Genomic DNA, 23432 nt, shown 5'->3' with positions numbered 1-23432 from the left:
TGCTGGTAGCTGGAGGAATATGAAAAAAACAGAAGGAAATATAAATCTGCTTCTCTGTTTGTTTGTTTTCTTTTGGGGGGTCATGACAGTGGGTATATATAGGTTATGATCATCTATTCCAGAAAACTAGTGTTTTGGTTGTGTTAAATGGGTAAAACAAAAATGAGAAAGGATGATGCAGGGAAAATTAATTCTTGAATAAGATGGTGGGAAATCGTGGCATAGTGGGACAGAAGGGAACCGTGTATTTCAGTATTTCAGTAATTACAATGGAAAGATCACTTAAAATAAGATGTAAGATGGTTATAAAACTTTATTTTAAGTAGATATGATTGAAGAGTTGTTTATTATTTTGCAATAAATTAAACAGAAAAAATGCTACATACCTGTCTGTTGAATAAAAACGTTAGTAAAAGTACAGCTTATATAAGTCTTATATAATTTAACATATATCAATTTTAATACAGGTCAACTTATAATTACATAGTATAATAGCATCATGGAGATGCATTCAGTTATTAACACTTCACAGATTAAAAAAAGAAAAAGTCATTAATCAGTCTTGTCTGGACATTTTCTTGTTATCACAAAATTTTCAGTCATCCTTGTTCCTTTTCTTTCCCAACACTCAGCTTACTAGTCTTATGCTTCCTAATAATCAGCAATTCTTTGAGAGCTTGGATTTGGTTCAAAGCTCACAGTGTAGTTCAAACAGTTAATAGTATCCATGTTCTGTCTTGACTTCATGGTGTATAGGAGAGGATTTTCTCCCTGTGCTGCTCTTGCTCTTGTCTTACCAGCTTTTATCCTGTGCTTTCTTGGCTATGGAGCTGTTTGCATCTCACTTTTACCCTTCCTCCCTTGGCAGAGGTTCCCCTTGCTGAGATCCAACCACCCTGAAGCATCTTTCCACAGGATATTTGACATAGGGTCTCTTTGACTCTTCATTGCCTTAAACACTTCATCTTGAAGTGCTGGTTTGCAGCTGGTTCAAAAGGTTCAGATATGCTTTGGATTTCAAAAATCTGGGGTATGAATCCCTTTCCATGAGGTTGTACACCATTTTCTGGGCTTCATCAAAACTTGTATGAGTTGGGTCTTGAGCCTTTTTGGCAGTTGCTTCTCTCATCTGATAGTCAATATTGATCTGGAAAGTGAAAAACAAATGAAATTGACATTTAAAAAACAAACTCTTTCTGTATCTGTAACTTTTTGTCAATAAACAAATTCACAGCCTTACAACTCCGTGTGATAGTTTAATATCAGTACTGCAAAATGAGGGAATTGCAATATTTATATCCTAGTTATGCACAAAAAATTGCTACTCGCTATATAAATGCAGTTTCTCATGGAGTCAGAAGTAATACAACTCAACAAAGCGGTAAGTAGAGGAACAACATCCAATTAAACCTCCAGTTACAACAATGGGAGAAATCTTGTGTAGAATGAGATTCTCCAGTTTGAAATATGATCAACATCTACAGCTTCTGATTGTCCCGAGTGTATGCATATTTTAAAAGACAAGAAAAACTCCATGGTTCTCCTACTAGCAAAGTGCTTTCTAAGTGTCTGACTCCAGGGACCTGCAGTAATTCAAACTGGGCTGATCCAGAACAGCACCATATGCTGAGCCACTGGTGCTCCTCCTAGTGATGCTCCCAAGTACCAGCCTGGGTCCTGTGGCTCTGCTTTTGAGATTTGATAATCTTACAGGTCAAGACAGTAATGATGCAAATATACTCATAAGAAGTATTAGTCCTATGTAACTGAACGAACAAACATTGCAGTGAAGCTACACTTCTACATTCTGATTTTCCAGAATCCTTGGTGCTGTGACACTACACAGATTAACTTTGTACATACCTGTTTAATAGCATCTGACTGAACAAACTCCTCATAAATCCTCTCTGCTTTGCCATGTAAGTGATCAGATTTGGTTTTCTTGTAATCCTCACAAGCCAACCAGAACTCAATGTTTTCCTCACTGAACTCTGACTTCAGAAACTCCCGGAAGACTCTTTGACCACCTAAAGCCAACACAAATACATCAGCATTGACAGTATCATATTTGTAACCAGGAAGGATAAAATAAACAGCAGGAGTTGTATTGAAATCTGTTACAAAATCTTGCCAATATACATTCCTTCCTTCTTCCACGTATTACAGATAAACTAATTAAAGGGTGATGGGTGTCTTCCTAATTATGTCCAATGCTTTTAGATCTGGATTGTGGGTACTAAAATACATCAATGGATTCTAGTCCTCCCTCAGTAGGTTATCTTAGGGTATAAGTGTAGAGAGAATTTCAAATTAAACTGATATGCTATGCAAGGACAGAAGACTGATCAAAAAGCACTGAACTGAGCTGTTTGGGGTTTATCTGCTGTATTGGGAGTAGGAAATGGAAGGGGACACCCCAGAAGAAAACCCCCAAAACCACAGCTTTAAAGCAAGGCTGTAACAGTAGCATGTTACACTGGTGCTGTAAATAACTGAAATGGAACTGGCCATTTTCTGGTGGAGTTTGCAGAATACTACAGCTCTGACTATTGGGTGGGATTAGATAAAATTTTGTCTTCAGGATATCAATGATGTCATACTTAAGTAACAGACTTACTTTGGCTGGCCAAGAGCTTTTCCAGAGACTGGGACCACTGTATTACTTCCTCTGCAGAAAGCCTAAGATGACAAGAAAAATCAAAGATTTTAGGCAAGGAACCATGTAGGGTTTTTTGCATGTTTAATGGAGACATATTTTATAATTAATTATTCTCTTCTAGGAACATGTACCAGGTATTTATTAAACTTATGCTTTCTCATAATCTGAGACCCTGGAGACAAACCCACATTGAGAGAAATAATTAGAGGTGGAAAAACAAGAAACTATGTGTTATGCTAAATTCTGTTCCCAGAAAGGTAAGCTTTTATTGTAACTATGGGAAATAATTTTATACTTATATTTCTGTTTCTATATTCCTGAAATGAAAATGGTAATATCACTGCTCTTTGCTGAAGTGTGGTGTGTCATTTTTTGTAAATCTTTAGAGAATGAACACAATATCCCTCTGAAAAAAAATGATTTAACTAAAGTGTCTTCTCCCTCATTGCTTGGTGCAAACATATCATATCACTAAAAATCCTTAACTCCATTAATCGTTTCTACTTCCTAATATTCACCTTTTTTTTTGTACTTTGAAAATTCTAGGCATTATTTTAATATTTGTTGTTCTAGAAGTAGTTTAGAAATAGAATAGTCACATGGTAATGAAGATATGTATTGTGATAACTTAGTGTATCTCAGTACTTACATGACATCTCTGGAGCTAGAAGTCTTGATCCCAGATTCGATATGTGGTACCATGGACTTCAAATAATTTTTGAGATCTGCACCACTGGAACCAATGAACAGACTTTTTTGAAATTCATGAAAATTGCAGTTGCATTTCAATTCTGATTAAATTTCTTTAAACTTTGAAACTGAGGCAGAGAACTCCATCCTGTGACTGAAGTCTGAGAAGCAATTTTTTTGAACAGATTCCAGAGTACTCAAAATCTACTCCCTATTATTTAAAGGATTCAACTCATTGGTATGCATCAGGTCAAGCCATTTTTAATGATGCTATAGTCTTGGGCTTTGAACAGCCTTTACAGTCATTTAGCCCAAACCACGGTGTTAATTCTTAATGTCCAACATTTTAGTATTATTTTCACTTACAATACATTTGATTTTATGCTAAAATGTATATACTTACAAAGCCTTTTGCTTCTTTTTGTGGATTTTGCCTTCTCCCAGCTTGCAGTCGTCTTTCCCATTTAATTCAGTCATGTTGTTGTGGGGGAAAAAAAATCCTGGCATTTTACTTAATGTTGAATCGACTTGCAATAATAATCCTCCAAGCACCAAATGTCAGTTCACTCACTCTGGCACTGCCTTTTATTGACTCAGGCAGCCTGCTAGCTGGTGTGAACGGATCTGTTTATCATGTACGCTCATCACAAACTGTGGAAGCTCCCTTTTTTGCAGTGCACAGTGACGTGAGTCTTTTGAGAAAGAAAGCAGACAGCGGTGTCTTGTGGTTGAGGTTAAACCGGATGAGGCCGAATTACTTCGAGTTTGTTTTGTGTCTGCGTTACAAAAAAAAAAAAGTCCCCTTTAGAACTTTGAAGTCTTGTTCCTTTCTGATTGGTACTTTCAAATCAGAGCACTTGGTTGTATCAAATGGGCTGCAAATACTGCAGTTTTAGCATGACAAAATTCACCTGCTAAATGCATGGGTGTTTGTATTTTACAACTGATTAGATGGGCTCAATGGGATATTAGAAAGACAGTACTTTAAAATGTCAGTATTCAGGCTGACATGCTGACATGTGACATGCTATTTGCTAGTTGTTTTTCAAACTAGAATGCTGTTAGATGGAGCCATCTTATTTGTTTAGACATATATGTTTGTGAAAATACTTAAATAATACTTATTTTCATAGGAAAGGGGTTTGAAGTAGCAAGATTTTATTTAATTTTTCCAAGTCAGATTATTAGGAAGCACACTGCTATATTTCAGGAATGCCTCCATAATTTTAAGTGATTTGGCATGTATAAAGGTTGATTAAAGTTATTTGTAGAGCCATTGTGAGCATTACAATGTGTGCTGAGGAAGGTGTGCAGTCTTTCTACATACTTCAGCTCCACTGCAAATAAGAAACCATGAATATAAAGCAAATGAAGAATTACATGTTACCCTCTTTTTATTTGTCTGGGTTGATGATTTAGAGGCTTAAGTACTTAATCTGGTCTGTGTGCATCCCAATTTCTACTTGTTTGTCAGTTTCAGTTTGTTGTGTGGGTTTTTTTTTTTTTCTAGGAAGTTGCCAAGATTTTATTAAATAGTGTGTACAGCTTTGATTGCTTATAAATGGCTCATGAATGAATTGTACAGGGCCGCATATGATCATGGTAACTCAGAACTTGCTCACATGTCTACGGTTTCATAGTGGACTGGGATGCAAAGGACTTGGGAAGACTGACAGCTGACTGCAGACAGATGTGCATGCAAGGACTGACAGTCTGCGTCAGGGTGGTTTTAACCACAGGAGTCCTCTGGTCCTCTGAGTATTAGCAATGACATAGATGTGTCTGTATAATTTGTACTGCAGGAAACATATATCTCCATGCTTATTGGGTAAACACTGACCTTTGTAATGCAGAAGTATTTACTAACTGCTCTCAATCCCCCTGAACAAGGCTAAAAAGGAAGGAAGAGATGTTATCAGTACCATATTTGTTTTCATACCCAGCATGTTGGGTTTTGATATTCAGCTCCCTCAGTGTCTTATTATGTTTGGTTAGTAGCTGTCCTCAGTGAATTACTGGGAGGTTTATAGAGATGCTACACCCAAATGCTTCTCAAAAGGGTTTAATAAAAGGGTAAAAGACAACACACAGAAGTTACATGAAGGGAAAATACCTATTCCCTACTATATCTCTCTGTACATTGTCATCTCAGGTTAAAGAGGGGGCAATGTCTCGAACATAGAATTAAAAGTAGACATAAGTAAGCCACCAGTTAGGTTCTGTGAGTCTATGAGGAACTAGAGTTGTTCCCCTAAAGAACAGGATGGTTTGCTTGTTTCTGCCTATTATCAACGCAGGACTGTTGACAGTTCATTTGCCGGACAAGGAATGCCTGTTCTCCATTTAAAATGAAGTTATTATCTTTACCTTTGGGATTTGTTAAATGTTTCAATGCGTGTTACAGGTGTTGCTTCAGACCTTCCTCTAGAAAGGTATTATCCCCTGCTGCTTTTGCATCCTGTCTTTGCATTTCACTTTCTGCAATAACTATTCTCCTGAGTAAATACATAGTAGTATTCTTGTCACTAAGATCAAGGTCTGTCACACAGTATTTGAATTGTTTTCCAAGTACTTTATTTGGTAGAGGAGATCAGTCATGTTAGTATTAGGTATCAGTGTAGTTAGTAGGGTGGAATAGATTAATTTCACTGTGAGCTTTTGCATTGCTATCTTAAAGGATTCTGAAATGAGGCTTCTGCAGAGGCCACAAGCTTGTTTCTGGCACATTGCATGAATTACTTTGTCTTATAGCCAACAAGCTTCTGTAAGTTTTTCCCAGAATCTCTACAGCCTATTCTACTGTTGACAATGTTGGAGGATCAATGGGAGATGGTATTTCTTGAAATATTGCACACCAACAGAAATAAATATAGGAGACTTATTTAATTATTTGAATCTGCATTTGCTGCAGGTTGGAGGAAGTTTGGAATAGGTGGAAAGTAAAGCACATTAAAGAAAAAATGCCTGCTTGTGGGAAGATTGTGTCTAACCCTTTTGAAAATATTACACCAATCGGCTGTGAAGTAGGTAGTGGTCTTTGCTTTAAGGATACTGGTGCTACTGAACTTGAAGACTGCCAATAGAGAAGGAGAAATAGGTGAAGTTCTGTGCTACAAAGAAGGAAAGAGTTGTGAATACTGAGTAGACCAACTTGAGTTAGTTCTTATGTTCTGCTGTTCTCATATTCTGAATTTTTAATGTTCTTATTTTGCAACTATTATGTTCTAACCCTCTAAGCTGTCATCTGAGAGCCCTCTCCAGTCTTCCAAATCAGTATGCCCAAGTCTCTGGGCTACTAATGCTGCAAAAAGCTACCTCTTTATCCCTGTGCAAACAAAATCAGTGCTGCCTCTTTGGTCCACTCTAAGCCAGGTCTATTTATCAGCTTGTTTGAAGATTCATGTAAGACTGGCGAAAGTAGAAACAACAGTCAGAGTTACAAGTATCTGATTTGGAGAAGGGATGAACACTGTGTCTCTACGAGGAAGTGTGGCACCTAAACTTCTAGCTTTAGGTCATAGGAGGTGTAAATACAATATAAAGCAATAATTGCATTCTTCTGTAAGCTTTGTTCAAACTCTGCAAGACCAAAGCCTACTACAATGAGTAGCAGGCATCTCAACATAGGAGTTTGATTATTATTCACTTTTTTTTTTCCCCACTGTGAACAGTTGCTTTCTTCCTCTGAGTAACTGATCTTCAAAGCATCCTTTTTCTCTTGATGGAATATTTCACTGACTCTGATTTACTCTTTCTACACAAGCCTACTCATCTGTAAGATTTCATTTGTTGAGCCCAGATGAGTTATCCAATTTCAAGAATGCAAGAAATACTTGGGTATTTGTACAATTAGAGAGGAGAAAGTATAAAATTAATAGGACTGACTCGATTTGTTTATTTATTTATTTTTGTTACTTGAGTTATGTTCTGCTTCTGTAGACCACAGGAAAACACCTGGAATTTCCTATATTAAAAATAGTTTGCTAACTATGAATATGGGCATTGTAGAGAATCCTGCTTTGAGCACGGGTTGGACTAGACCCCACAGATGCTGATCCCCTCCAGCTTGCATGATTCTATTGTTCTGCATGCCCTGACTTGACATTTGTAGTGTTAAAAGCACTACTTATTATTAACTTAAAAATACTTCAAAATCCTGTGCATTCATCTGTAGGCCCACTATCCTTGCTTCCTGTAGACAGAAGTGTAGTTCAGGCTCTGGTGGGATTTAACATGAAAGAATAATTATGTCCTGATCCATTGGAAAGCTTTTCCTATAACTTCTGTCCTCCTAATTTGCTGGGTTTAGTTTTTTCAGTTTCATCCTGAGGCGGATGGTGGCAAACCTGTCTGTCATCTCCCACCATCTTGTAATACTATTTAAACTACCCATGTCATGCTTTGCTCTGTTTCATGCAGAGCATGATCGCTAACTGCTTGAAATACTTTAGTCATTACTCTCCTTTTCCCTTATTATTATTATTAGTAGTAGTATTATTACAGGAAGCTGCAGAATGTGTATTTTGAGACTTGCAGGTTTAGGGCTTATTGGAATAATGCCATCATTTGATACAGAATCTGCTTTTGTTCTAAAGCTGGCATTGCCTCATTTGATTTTGTCCGATAAAGGACAGAGGAGCCTTTTTTTGCACCAACAGTAACACAGCTGGCTACAATCAGCTGTTTTTTTTCTGTTTTCCAGATCTCTTATAGGTTTGTGATGAGTAATTCAATTAACTTCTTAAGGTGCACAGAAAAAACTCGCAAATACCTTCTAGTAGTCAACCTGTTTTAATGCATTGTTTTCCGTTCTTTCCAGCAACTTCTTGGTAGACAAAATGTGAGAGAATTTCCAAAATTACTGCACTGGTCAGGTTTAGTTAAAGCTAAGAGGGTAAAAGATCCCATGGACTCTCCAAGTCCCACATGCTGGTGTAAAGAATTTCAAGTTGCTTCTTCTGACTTCTGCTTTTAGGTTTTTTTTTGTTCACTCTTGACTGACCTTACCCTCATTTGTTTTCCATTTCAACCCAGGTTTTTTTCTGAATGTTACAGTTTGGCTTAGGCAAAGTGGTAGCTTCCATGTGTGGCCAATTTTTGGCTTTTCTGAATTCTTGCTATTCATCCTACACTTAGCTAGTTAAATCTCTGCTGGGCTTGAGGGGTGTGCTTGTGTGCCCAGTCAAGTAATGCTGCCCCATTGCAGAATATTCACTTGCCAGTCATGTAGCTGAGCTTTAACTTAGCTATGAAACCAAGTGATTTCTTTGAAATGCTTCTGTCTTTTACATGACCTAAAGAGGTAAACTACTGATAATCAATCTCTCAAGCAAAAAAGGCACTTAAAGGAAATAGAAACTAGTTTCTATGTGAAAGGAAACAGTATTTGTTTTACAAGTGGGTGGTGGGAGGGGAGGGGTTGGGGGCACTTTTGAACTACAGGAATAAGATTTTGGAAGATTAAAATTTTCTCTGGTATCATGTAGTTGTTCCATAATGGAATGATGGTGTCCATCATTAATTTTCTTTTAGGTCTAACTCCTGCTACACACAAATGTTTTCTGGAATGAAATCCTGAAGCCACTGAGATTAAAATCTTCCTAGTGGTTTAAGTGGTCTCATTCTTGGTGTTGGACTGATCTGATTGAAAACTGAGCTTTGCTGAGAGATATTTCTTTGGTTTCAACGTTCAGATGTTCCCAGTGTAAGCTTTTATCCCTAATTAATTAAATGTTAACTTTGTTTTTGCAACTAGTAAGGCATAACACAGAATGAGTTATGAATGGTAACAGACTTCTCAAATACAAGAGGAATTTTGTATTTGAAAAATATCTGAAATCTAAAGCCTACCTGAAACACCACAAGTTTAACTCTGGGTTTCAATCTTCCTCTTGAAAAAGGTCTTGTTGCATTTGTTCTGTGAACTGTATATAGTGAGTAAAAGGAGACACTTAGCTCACTGTTACAGCTCAGCGGACTTAACTCTGGAGGGCAAGTGATCAGAACTTTCCTGAATTCTGTCTTAGCTCTTTCACTTCCTCAGTATAACATGGCTTCACAGAAACATTCCTGCAAACTGCCAGTTGTGTCCAAAACTGACCTGTTTCTTCTGATTTATGTAATGAATATTTTAGGGGATTTTTTTAGGGGTTCCCCTAGCTTTTGTAGAGCATCTTATGGAGGTTGGTTGGTTTTTCTTTGTTTTGTTCTTTTTTACCATGACAGTGAAGGAGAGACTTGGCAGGAACTCTTGAAATTACAGTGGAGAGTGTGAAAGTAAAGTGTTCCCAGTTTTATGGCTTATGTAGAGATCAAAACCATGCATCATTCTGGCATGCCTACTAGCTCTGTAAAGACACTAAACAGGTTTTTATTTTGTCTCCACCTCCAAATGTTTCCACGGGCACTGAGTTCCTATCTTGTGTGACTTCCATCATGTCACTAACTTCTGTGGCTACTTCATGTGGCTGTTGTAAGTCACCAGTAGCTATTAGAAATGTCCCTTTATGACATCTTTTAAAACCTCTATGACTTATCTTTACAGCAAAATATTAACAATATTTTATGATAAATGTTGTTAGCATTAACAATTGTGTTTACAGTATAGAGTCGGTGCAAGGAGTTATGTGTATATTTCTTCATCATACTGAAGCATATTTAATTCTAAGACGCACACATCCAGTAACTCTTCATTTTCTTATGACTATTTCAAAATTAGAGTGTAATTAAGCTTATACAGTTTATCAGAATTTAGATCCTTTTCATTCTGAGACTTTCAGTGTGAAATAGATAAACTTTTATTTCTGTGAAATCAGGGACTTTTGGTTCTTGGCCATAATGAGTGACACCTGAATGTAAAAAAAGAGAGAAAAAATGCAGTACAGTGACTTCTGAGTGCGGATAGTGGTGCTTCCTGTGTCTGATGTTCAGTGGTGCAGGAAATGTTCATCGTGCACCATCTGGGAAACGCACATATTTCTGATTACCTACTCATGTTTTTATGCAGTTGCACATTGACGCACTGAACCAGTGCATTGTTTCTTGGGTGTTATTAAGCAAAAAAATGTGAGAACAGGGCCTGAGGTAGTGGGGTGTGAAGCAGAGTTTGCTGAGTTTTTTCACTGTCAAATGGAAATGTGATATGTGAGCACAGTACAAATTTAATTGTTAACAACTGAAACTGGCAGGCTTCAGTTTCACCTGTATCTTAATGGTAAAAAATTATAGAATCATAGAATTCATTAGTTAAATTAGTTGCTTAATTAGTTTGTATAAAATTAGTTGCTTTTTCTCTCCTGTTCTCATAGATGGTAACATTCTTTATCTTTCACTTTTAAAATAACTACTTTGACTGAACACAGACAGCAAGCTAGAACTTTTGGTTTCCATTTTGAAAATATTTTCAGGCACTTTTGAACAGGAAAATTATTACTGAAGTTTTAAGTGCAGTCATGCTTATAAAGACTTTTCTGTAGAATTACAAACATTTTCAAGTGTCTATTTTATACTTTGTGTTACAAATTTTGTAGCTGAGTTATCACATTAGTGCAGATATAGCTTTCATCAAAAATCACCTCACAGGGATGGGTTCATCCAAACATTGCCTTGTTACTGGAAGTTACTCCAGACACAAGGAGGGTCTGTCCTGACATTGAGAAAAGCAGGCAGATATATCAGACTTAGTTAAGCAGGGAACTCATGACAGAGCTGATTCAAAAAAGCAGCATACAGAGGGTGGAAGAACAGACAGGCTACAAAGGAAGGCTTTAGAAATGTTGTTCAATTGTGTAGGGATGTTGTTGGAAAGCATCTTTATCAAGGGTTTATCAAGAAAATGAAACCAGGCTCTCACAATAGTGTGTGGTAGGAGGATGAGACACAATGGGTGCAGTTTGGTATAAGAGCAGTTCATGGATATACAGAAAACCTTTCCCCCCCTTAAGGGCAGTCAAACAGTTAAGCAGGCTGCCTGGAGGCCTGGACCGTCTTCATCCTAGAAGATTTTCTAGACCAGACTGGTTGGTGGTTCTTGCTCAGACTACCCTGAGCAACCTGATCCAAGTTCATAGCTGATCCCACTTAGAGCAGGGCTTTGGACTAGAAACCTCCTCAGTTCCTTTCCAACTTGCTTTATCCTGAGATCCTATCTATAACATATGAATGAAAACCACACTATAGAAGTTGAATTCATTTACAAGAGTTCTGCTTAGGAAAGAACAGTAACTGTAGAAACTAATGCAGGCTTCCAACTATATTTTTTTTAATAAGAACTGCATACCGAAAGTGCATCATTCAAAATACAATTTCCTCCATCTCCCTTTAAAAATACTTGCCTAGTATATAGGTAAACCATCAGAAAGTTACTTTAAGAAGTGGGAAAATTGAAGCTAGCTATTCAGTCTCAGTCTGAATAAAGATTAAAAAAAAGATTTAAAAGCTAAATGTTTTCTGTGATGATCTCTTAGAACTATCTCTGCTTGTGATGAACCAGAGAAGTAAAAGAGTTTAGTTCCATTTGCTGTCATTTACTTTGAATTTCACCTGCTGTCTACTTTGAATTATCAGCTATTTGAATGTGTGCAACAGAAAGACTTGAATTTCCTCATACTTTATTGTAATTGCTGTTTTATGTGGAAACTCACATTCTACAAGCTGTACCACATAGACAGACTCCATCCATCCTGTTAGGCTACCACTCTGTCCTTCTGTATGACTTGCACCTGACATATCCTGATAGTGTAGCTGAAACTTTGATTTCCCTGATGCTCAAGAAGGTTGTTTCCTGCCACCCATGCATGCCTCATTCAATCCATTCAACCTCTAAGACAAAGTCAGTCCTGCTGCTGATCACACAATGAAACAAAAACTGCTACAGTGCTTTATGAGTTTGCACACTCATTCTTGCAGAGCTTGGGCTGTTTGAGAAAGGGCTGATATGCTACTAGCATTTAAATAGTTTCTACTGCATGCATATGCACTGCAAAGGAAACACTGAAACGGATGAGGATAAAATAAGAAGGATCTCAGGACTCAGAGTGTCCAGATGTTTGAGGAAGATGAAGCTAACCCTGGACAAGGAAAGTGTAGGGAGTTCTAATTTATTCTGAGAAAGGGTTTTGACTTCCTAGAAGAGTGATTAGTGTCAGTTTAGTTTTATGAGAAAGAAACCTGTAATAAATCACACCCAGAGAGTAGTGGTCAATGGCTCAATGTCCAGATAGAGATCAGTGACAGTGGTGTCCCTCAGGGGTGTTGTGGGACCAGTACTATTTAATATCTTCATTACGGACATAGATAGTGGGATCCAGTGCATCCTCAGGAAGTTTGCAGATCATATCAAGCTGAGTGGTGTGGTTGATGCACCTGAGGAACAGGATGCCATTCAGAGGGACCTGGACAAGCTGAAGAAGTCTGCCCATGTTCAACAAGGCGAAGTGCGAGGTCCTGCACCTGGGTAGGAGGCAAACCTGCTGTCAATACAGGCTGTGGGGTGAAGAGATTGGGAGCAGCCCTGCAGAGAAGGGCATGGGGGGATGAAAAGCTGCAACAGAGCCAGCAATGTGTGCTCACAGCCCAGAGAGACAACTGTTTGCTGGGCTGCATTGAAAGAAGCATGACCAGCAAGCAGGTCTAGGGAAGGGATTCTCTCCCTCTACTCTACTCTGGTGAGACTCCACCTGGAAAGCTGCACCCTGCTCTGGGGTCCCTGGTATAAGAAAGACATGAATGTGTTGTACTGGGTCCAGAGTAGGGCCGTAAAAACTTGCTGAGGGATGGAACACTTCTCATATGAGAATAAGCTAGTAAAGTTGAAATTGTTCAGTATGGAGAAGACTCTGAGGCGACCTTCTTTTGTAGCCTTTCAGTACTTAAAGGGGGCTTATAAGAAAGACGGGGACAGACTTTTTTGTTGGGCCTGTAGTGATAGGATAAGGGGTAATGGTTTTAAACTAAAAGAGATTAGGTTCAAACAAGGTATAAAGAATACATTTTTTTACAATGAGGGTGGTCAAACACTGAAACAGGTTGCCCAGAGAAGTAGGGGACAGATGCTCCATCCTTGGAAACATTTAAGATCAGGCTGGACAGGGCTCTGAGCAACCTGATGTAGTTGAAGACATCCCTGCTTCATTGCAGGGCAGTTGAACTAGTTGACATTAAAGGTCCCCTTCAACCCAAACCTTTTTATGATTCTATGAAATGTCAGGAATGGCTGCTACTTGCAAACAGGTGGCACATCTGTGCTTCAGAGAAATTGAACTACCAGCCGTTAGCATGTTATACCTGGGAAGAATGCGGGCAAAGGCAGTATTACAATGCAAGTCTATTGTTTCTTTAAAAATGGAACTCCTCTTTGATCAAACACATCTTAGTTAAAACAAGTTATTTGTAACAAACAAGGGGTTTATGTTCTTCAAGACAAATACCCTGGAATGCACTCAGCCATATTACCAGTGTCTGTGCTTGGCACCTGCTTTCAGGCATGCATCATTCTGAATGCTTAGCAAAGTCTTTGGTGTGAGTTTGATTAAGAACAGCCCAATCCTTCCCATACCTTCTCCTTGCAGAGCTAGTAACAGAGCATATGTAGGTGCTCATGATTTAACTAAAATGCATATCTGCCTCTTTGGGGTCTAAGCATCTGTCTTCTCTCTAAAGTGTGTGGGAAGTGGCTCTGCTTTAATTCACATCTATATTACAGGACATGGAAAGATAGACCCCTGTCATTCAAAATCAGTTCCTCATTAATTATCTATCTGGATGTCTATAGACCTTGGCTGACATGAGTACTAAATGTGATCTTTGTTCAAAGGATGGGTTGTCACAACTTTGAATGATATTTCCTAATATGTGTCATTATTAAACCACTAACTACCATGTCCCATCAGGTCCCCACCAGTGGTGAAACCTAATTATTTTGGCCTCATTTATGTGACTTCCATAGATGATTAAAACTGCTGTTTCTGCGGTATGGGCTATATGCTGGCAGGTCTGGAATTCCCCATTGACTGTGTGCTGCATATATCAGTTCTGCAGTACTGTAAACCAGGTGAGTTTTAATATGTGCAAGCATTTCCTTTTAACTTTGAAATTAATTTGAAGAAGACAAGAAAATTCAGTGTGCAAACCAAGATAACCAAATCTGGGGGGAAGGTTTTGTTTAAGCAGCAGGAAACGGAACCTTCTGAGTTTCATGATAATAATAGTTTTGCTGTTAACTGCTGAGCTTTTTTGTGCTGCTCTGAGTTACTATGAAAGCACTCATCAAAGCTTGATATATGTTCTTCTAACCCTGGCCTAAAAAATGGGGCCTGGAAACCACAGGATAACTCCCTTATACAGATAGCTTTTCTATTGGTTGACACTGCCTAGGCAAGAGCTAAAAGGAAGCAAAAAAGACTTAAAAAAATCTTCTATGTCTTAAGAGTGTCAGATATTTGTAAAAACACGTGTGGATATGTATGTGAATATATGACTTCACATTATCTCTAATATCCCTTTAAATGTTACAGTATACCAGCTGTTTTCTTTCCATACGTTATGTCAGAATATTTGCAGCAAATCTGATGAAAACATAGCTGTTAGGAAATATTTCTAGATATCTCTATGTGTTTTACTATGAGTGCTACTTAAAAGCAGCTTTGCAGCTTCCAAGTCCTCTCAGAGTTTATTCTTGATTTTCATTTAAACCTTGGCCGTCATGCTTTATACACAACCTATGTATTAGAGCATGCTGTATTCAGTGACTGATAGAAGAACCAAACCTAATGCTGGTGTTACAAATAGAAAATAAAACAGTAATATAATAGATTGTTATTCTTGTATATATATATGTTCTGTGTATAGAAGCACAGGTGTATTTTTTTTTGTCTTCTTAGTTGTCACTTCTTTCATCTCACTACTGTTATTCAGAAGGAAGGAGCTCAATATCAGTTTTAAAGTGGATTTTTTTCTCTGTTGAAAGGCAAAGGAGTATCAAATAAAAGTTACTTGGGCTTTTAATATAAAGGTTGTGACCTAGGATCAAAATAAGACAACAATTCAGTAAATAGGAAAGCTAAGCTCTGAGCTGAATAATAAATAACAGTCTTCAACTACACCAGAAGGACGCAGATAAATGGTGAAATTACTGATAAAATTTCTTCCATTACTGAAAAATGCCAGGATTTTCCATACTTCACAGTTGTCTTCCTCTAGTGAATTACCATGTCATGTCACTGGTTTTCCAGATGTTTATTGTTTATGAAGAAGTTTTTTCATTGGATCTTTTCTATGGAAAAACTCTTCCCATTTTAATGATTTTGCTTAAGATCTTTAATGTGGCAGATTGTCTCTTGCATAAACATATAATGTTACTTTGAATATGACAAAATAAGGACATATTGCTGGGGGGGGATGAGGGGAGTGTAAAATGACATTCTTTTTGAGATAGGCACTCTAAGTTTGCATCAGGTATGGTATAAGCACAATATGCTAAACTGAAAGCTACAGTGAACCTTGATGAATATTTATTACATCTTTACTGTATTCTCATGTTTTATGCAAATCAACCTCTAAAGTCAGGTCTTAATAAGAGAGACCTAACACCATTTACTTCCGTCATTTGAAGTTCAGAATACTGTTTGCATATAGCTCTCTTTTTTTTTTACTTGCTTTTTGTCCTCTTATTATAGCGAGATCTGATTTACAAGCCAACCTCTTACGTTGATTGAATAACCATTGCCACGTTCACTTGTCATCTGGTTTAGTCTCACTGTGTGTTGCTATGGAACATTCCAAATATTAGGGAGCTGTGGTATAACAGAGCCAAAGGCTCCATGTGGTTTCCAGTCACAGAGCGAAACAATTGGAAAAATATGGTCTCTGAACCCAAGAGACTATCACAGACCTCAAAACATTACAACATAAGAAATATATTTTTTACAAAACTTATGGCTGTATTATTGAAGGAGGATGGTGTTTACCTCATCTATCAGTTGAAAGGTTCAGTTCAAGACCAGACATGTTTTCAGACTATTCTGCTATTTCTTCAAATGTCATTTCTGTGAATTTTACTTGCTTGCTTTCACTGGCTCATACTCACACCTGCATCTGTTTTGCCTAACTTTTGTTATACCTTTTATTCAGAAAGAAAAACACTTGCAATCTAAAAGAATCTCTTCAGGGATTTCTTCTCCAAAGACAGAAAACCACAAGGTTCAACTCAGTATTGTATGCTTCTTGCATTTTCAAGAAATGAAGTGAGGGCTAATGCTAAGACAAGAAGCAAATAACATAATTGCCTAAACCAATATTTTTCTCTATGTGTCACCCTGGACCTGTAGTTTATCTGAGTTTTTTTCCCTTTATGATCATCAGCTCTTGGTTTTTGTCCTCTTCTATGGTGGATCTCTGTCAGTGCTAGAAAGATCATTCAGCTCAGCCTTCTTATGATGTTGTTAATGCATGTGAACTTCAAGAAGTGTATAGAAGGACTGTGGGTGAGGTAGTGGTAAAATGTGATCGAAACAAAGGAGCTGTTAAGAAAGAAAAAAAAATAAAAGAATAGAAGGGTGAGAGGGCACTTTTCTCATGCAACCTGTAGCTGTTCTGTGGAACAAAATCAAACCCTGTACTTTCCTGGCTCAACAGACTACAGTGAGATAAGGAAGAAGCTGTTACATTAATTTTCTCTCTGAGCTTGATAGCAGAGTTTAGCTTTAGTTTTGCTCATGTTCACAGAAGCTTTCCAGGACAGTAACAAAGAAATCCCAGTATTGTCCCAGATGCAAAACTTACCAAGCATATGTAAGGTGAGGTTTTAGAAACAAATTATTTTGTTTTAAACTTCTCTGTCTCTTGAGGGTGTGAGAGCTACGTGTTACCATACCTTGGCTCCAGGAGTGATACAGAAAACCCAGTCTGCACAAGCCTACTTGTTCTAGAGTGAATACCAAAGCTGCAAGGCAATCCCATCTCCTTTTTCATGTGATCTGAGACATGGTGCTTGACTCTCAGAAACACCTGAAGCAGTTGTGGCTAGCAGTGCATTTGCAGCTGTTATCCCTAGGGGCTGGCAAAAGGAAACCACTTCAGAATGAGTGGTTTTCCTCTGTCTAGGCAATGTTTAACAGCTTTTTTTCAAAAGGTAACAGATCCTTTTTCACTGTTAAAATAACCAAGATATGGTAGGGAGGGCATAGCTGAAATCTAAAACAAACCCCAAGCCAAGAGTCTCTGGAAAGATCTTGGAAATCTGTCACACAGAGTACCTGCATATCGGTATCCTGTTGATTTGCATACCCCTTCTCTACTTCCTTTACATAATATGAACCCAACTGCTTTTGCTGGGATCTCTGCTGAGAAGCCAGCTCATTATTATTATTTTTGGCAGGGGGCAGATGAGAAAGTTTTATGCAGCATTTACAGAACTGTAGGGTGGTCTATACATACAAATTAGCGACTGTTACTAGCTCACCCCAATAGTGAGAAGCACTGATCTTATTTCAAAAGGAAGTCATTTGGCCATGAGCTCTAAGAAATCTGCAGCATGGCTAGAGTAGCGTTAGGAAGCTTATTAATCATTCTTAGTAGGCAGACTTGGATTTTTTCAGTGTATATTTTCATTAGAAAATTCTAATTAAAAAACAGTACTTCAGAGAATTGCACCTGTATTAATTATAGAACTCTTTCAACATAATTTTTAAGTTAAGCTTTCGGGTTAATGATCAAAGGTGTAGCTCAGCAATGGTCTCTGACTTCAGGCTCATCACAGATTGTCTGCAAGGTTCATCTTCATGCCCCTGCTCTGCTGAATGCTTTAGTGTTCAAGCTGCGTTTCCTGTCAGTTGTTCTTGGAAAAGTCCTTCATCTCCTTTATTTATTTATTTCTTCCCTTAACAGGGCAGACATGTGCATTACAGATGCACATCCCCCTTCTCAGCTGTGGGTTTCACTACTTGCACACAGCCCCTCTTGGAGCTGTGGGTGCCCCAGCTTTACATATATGCCTTCTCCTTTCCATGCATCCATGTGCTGGTGAGAAAACCTCTCAGGTCAATTACAGACCCCCAGGTGTGGGTAGCTGTTGCTGCTTCCTGCACTGCCATTGCCATAGCTGCGAGCAGGCTGCTTGTGATGTCAACAGGTAGGATGCTCTGCCTGGCCTTGGTAGGGGTCATGGTGCCAGTGGAGCGATGTCTGTGTCAACCAGGTTTTGACTGCTGCTGTTTGCACTTGAAGATCACTTTCCCTCCAGTAACAAATTTTCACACTTTTTTTTTCCAGGATGACTCCTCCTTTGTTTCAGAAGTCTCTTTGTAATTCCCTAATCACTGTTGAACCCAGCTTATGGTGTGTTTTTTTTCTTTTTAACATGAATTTGGAAGCTCTTTTGCAGAGAAAAGGCAGTATGGTGGCCTCTGACACGCACTGCATTAATAAGCTTTACAGTATCCTGATTTTGGAGGATATCTTCACTAAGTACTTGCAGACTGTAAAGAATTTCATAATCCGCTGTGAGTGTAGACATTATCTGCTTTTTTATTAGGCTCCTTACTACACTGATATGGTCATGTTGGTTTAATACGAGTGTGCTACAGATGTCTCAAATGTCACAAAGTATGAGTTTATTGCAAATGTCTCTGAAAGAAGAGGCAAATTTGCTCAGTTTGGCTACCTGTATTGTCATAAAACCTGGGGCACAGGCTTTGATCCAGTATCATAGGCCACCATGATAGCTGTGCTGTTAGCACACTTACACAAGTAATCGTGGATGTACAAAGCTTTTGTGATCTCTTTCTCCATTACAAGGTGCTGGCCATGATTAGTCCTGGATCCTAAGGGTCTGGGAATAACAGGAGTTAGTTTCATCACCAGTGAGCTGGAACAGTGGCAGTAAGTGCTGTATAGCCATCAACAATTCATGTAATTTATTTAACATAGAGTCCTGATTAGCTGTTGACAACTATTTATACAGATGCATATTTTACATAACAAAGAGAGAGGAAAGGCATCTTTTTTCTTTTATTTTTTTGAGTAGAACTTAAGAGAAATATTAAGGGAATCATAGCAAAGACATTTAGATCTCATGTTCTGGGGCATATTGATCTTAAGTGCCACATATACCACTCTATATTTGCAATGCAAAAAGGGTAGTTTGTGAATTCCTGAAACAGTTGCTGACTGGGACACTCCTAGTGTGATTGATACAGGTTTAGAAAAAACCAAGCAAACAAACAAAAATACAAACCAAAACACCCCCCCCCCCCCAAAAAAAAGAAGTATAAAAAAAAAGGTATATTCTTTCAACCTTCAAAAGTTGAACTTACTTACTTTTAGATTCAGTTTCTACCTAAATTTTACTATATTTGAAACTTTGTGAAGAAACAAGTATCCAAACGTAGAGATTCTCACACAAACAGGGTCTTAGATCATACATAGCATTAGCATCAGATTGGTCAGGCTTTGTGGATCCCATTATCACACAGGAGGCTGCTATATCATCTCAGTTCCCACCCTGTTTTCAAAGAGATTTTGTCAAATGCTGGTGTAAATGCTAAATAAAAGCCCTAAGCTTTTACTGGCTCTTTAGAAATTATTGTAATATTAAACAGCAATAAAATTGAAGAAAAATAACGAGCATACTCATGGAAAACTACAGACAGAGGCTTGCCACCATTTTCAAAATGTCATCACATGATATTTGACTTTTTCTATTTCAGTTTTGAGCAGAAATGTTTAAGCATGTTATTTGCTCTGTGTAAGATGAGGTTTTGATCCTAACTAGCTTTTTTTAGCATGAAATAGTCTCTGAAATCTGGTAATGTGCCCTCTAATATGTGAATTTTATTCCTCCTTTATGCTTCTGCTTTTTTATTTTGCTTTGTCACAGAGTTGTCTGCTATTCCTCTTGCTTCTCTGTTGACTTACAGAAGGCACCAACCAGTAGCATTCTACAACTTCTTGAGTTCAGTCTTCTGTCAGTTCACTAGATGCAGTCACGCACCAGACTAAATTTGAAAACAGACTAAAAACATTTACAATTGGTGAAAATATGGCTCTGTGGAGAAATGAAAGAAGAAAGCAGATCAGCTTGCTACCTCAAAAACAGGTAGAGGAACTCAAACTTCTATGTTTTTATATATGTAATTAGATTTCTTTTTATTTGGCTCATAACTATTGTGCTATAGATACAGTTTCATTATATCAGCTAGACACAATTTCACATCTGAAGAGCACAGCTTGTATGATACTAGAATATTAGACTGGCAGATGTACAGCTTAGTGCTTCAATGGATCTTAATCTGCATGTTGGTCACATCAGCAGTATTCACTGCTACAGCACTGAGAGCAGTACATGACAGAACATGAGAAGGAGGTAGATCAAATGTCTGGGACAAAAATAGCTGAAAGTTATGTCAAAGTGATTGGAAGATAAAACATATTTTTTTTTTTTCATGTTGAAGGATGTATGAAATGAAGGCAGTTTCCCACCACCAAAAAGTGATGATCTATTCAAGTTTCATTGGCAGCAATAGCAGGGGTGTCTTGTGGTTATGGGATGACATTTTAGTGAACTGAGTCTAATTTCTGGGTCTGCCGTGGATTTCCTGTGTGAAATAGAGCAAAACTTAGCCTTTCTGAGTTCATCAGTTGCGCAGGCATAGGTCTCTACTCAAGTATGGGATAGAGCAGGGAATCTGGAAAGTCTAGGTAGCACTGGCAAGTATGACACAGGACATGTGGGAGCCCTGTGGTCTTTTGAGGTGATGCATGAAGATCAGATGATACATGAGGGATGTCAGATGGCATTATATCAACTGACTTGAATCATGTATCTTTTTTGACACCTGTAAAATGAAGGAAGGAAGTTGAAGAAGGATGCTTTGTGCTCCATTTCATCTCTGTCCTCCCTACTGAGTTTGTAAAATAAGCTTTCCAGAGGCTGTATGTGAATAAGGAGTGTGTGATCTTAACATTCCAGCAGTCTTTTCCTGATCATTCATAAATATAATTCAGTCTTTTAAATAATACCAGAGAGAAAAAAACAAACCTTTCAACCTTGTTATTATCAAGCCAGGTTTGACAGACAGAATAGTAGCATTATAGTCAAGAAAAATTAGAGTAGCAGGGTGTGAACATGGGCTGTTAATTTATTCACTTCAAAAGGAGATATTTTTTAATGTCTTTAAATCCATCTTTTTTAATTAGTTTGTTTTTTTTTCCTTTACTGTGGAGAGTCATAATTTGCCATCCTTGGTTAGTACGGTGAGGGGTTTTGTACTGTTTCCATCTGCTTTAAACACTGAAAGGTTTCAGTGCTGTGCTCTGCCTTTACAAGCATTGAACACCTCTTCTGCAAACCATTCAGAAACCTTCCTTCCCACCTTTATTCTAGGGCATAGTGAGGGAATAGAATCATTGTAAGGATTCATTGCAAGGAAGGCAGCACCTGTAATCATATATGTGAGCGAAAAAGTAGAAAGGGTTTATATATATTATATATATTTTGGCCACTGATAAGCCAAAGAACTGAAGTCAGAAGAAAAGATTTGTACGGGAGTTAACAAATGTACTATAGGTGGTAGAAAAACTTCTACCCATAAAAGAACTTAAGAAGAAAATGAAGATGAACCGTGGCAGTTTCCTGTAAGCAAAGATTAATTTTGAGTTTTATTATTAGAATGCTAGGATTTCTGCATTTCACATAGCCCCAGGATAACAGCTTAGTGTTACAGAGGAGCTATGTCCAGTTAGGTATGTTCAGCCTGGAGCAGGAAAGCTGAACTCAAAAGGTGATTAGTCCAGTCTAAGGTGGATCTGAAGTAAATTCATAAATTTTATGAAGCTGTCAAAGGTATTTGGACTGGATTTGACTAGGTTTTTCTAAGTGGCTTGCTCAAAGTATAAATAGAGAGCATTGATTTTTGTCAGATACAGTGACCCTGCATCTCAGTTAACAATGGATTAGTTTATCTTTGGGAGGACACCTTTTAAAATGTTTTATCTTTTTGCTTTATTGCTCCTTATGTAATTCAAAACAGAAAAATATTGGGTTTTTTTCTTCCTTTTTTCCTGATCTACAGCTTTAGATATAACATGACTACATTTACTATTTTCCTTAATTACATTCTACTTAAAAGGTGAATGTAGGGAGAGTATGCTTTCTCCATATGCTTACAATTCCCATCATTAAAACAGAATAACAGAAAAGTCCTGAATATCTTCTGCCTACACAGCTTTTTTTTTTTTTTTAAAATCTCACCATGAGATTACAAATATTGTGTGAAATGAGTAACGCAAGTCCCGACTGATTAGTCAGTCTTTTAAAACGGAAGCAGAAGACTTCCACCCAGAACCACGCTATAGAAGAGACCAAACATAAAAAGGAAACTGGGGACAAGTAGTCTGAAAAACTGTGTTTGAGACATACATCCCACATAACCACATGTTCTTGCCAAACAGACCCAAACCTGGTCTTACGCACTATCTCCTCATCTGAATTTGTCATCATATTTAATAGATATTCATTAGGCATTCTGGTACTATTTTTATTTCTTTCAGTCATACTAAATGTCATTTTCTAAAAAAGCAAAAGGTAATCTTCTGTTTACTTACATTGTGATGGGTTCATGCTAGACATTAAAGTGATTAGAGTGTGTATTGGTTGTGGTGTTTTAGACACTATGGGGCAAGACTCTCCTGGTTAATAGAGCTATGACTCCATTTGTAGGTGAACTTAAAATTATGTGTATTCATTCCCTTCCATATTAAATGCACCATAACCTGGTCATCTTTACATTGTTTCATATTAAACCCATAGCTTAATTTCTCACCTCAGGTAACAAGGGAAAGCTAAAGACTATAACAAATAAAATACCTTGATAATAAGACTGAGTTATGTGTCTGTATTTGTTTAGCCCTCAGATCTTCAACTGAGTTCACTGGAATCTGCAAAACTGTAACTCCAGGAATGCTACTTAATCAAGTTCATTAATCATGGGTATGATTTTCAGGTTCTTGCAAATCCTGTTGACAGTGAAACAATACAACTGCCAGAAGCTTAAGACTGTTTCTAGCTGCTACTAGCAACCAGTGTATA

General features: G+C 37.8%; 1 protein-coding gene across 1 annotated transcript; it reads right to left on the bottom strand.

The window, feature by feature from the left end:
- Positions 1–398: 398 nt before the first annotated feature.
- RGS1 (regulator of G protein signaling 1) lies at positions 399–4016 on the bottom strand. The gene is made up of 5 exons (XM_005142894.3): positions 3753–4016; positions 3309–3392; positions 2618–2679; positions 1864–2027; positions 399–1147 (listed from the first exon to the last, which is right to left on the bottom strand). The coding sequence occupies exons 1-5, from the start codon at positions 3854–3856 to the stop codon at positions 962–964; spliced, it is 600 nt and encodes a 199-aa protein (XP_005142951.2). The 5' UTR covers positions 3857–4016; the 3' UTR covers positions 399–961.
- Positions 4017–23432: the final 19416 nt, after the last annotated feature.

This window comes from Melopsittacus undulatus, chromosome 6 (assembly GCF_012275295.1).
Source record: "Melopsittacus undulatus isolate bMelUnd1 chromosome 6, bMelUnd1.mat.Z, whole genome shotgun sequence".
NCBI classification, from domain to species: domain Eukaryota; kingdom Metazoa; phylum Chordata; class Aves; order Psittaciformes; family Psittaculidae; genus Melopsittacus; species Melopsittacus undulatus.
Note: the sequence above shows the minus strand (reverse complement) of the source record. Positions and strands in the feature narration are given on the sequence as shown.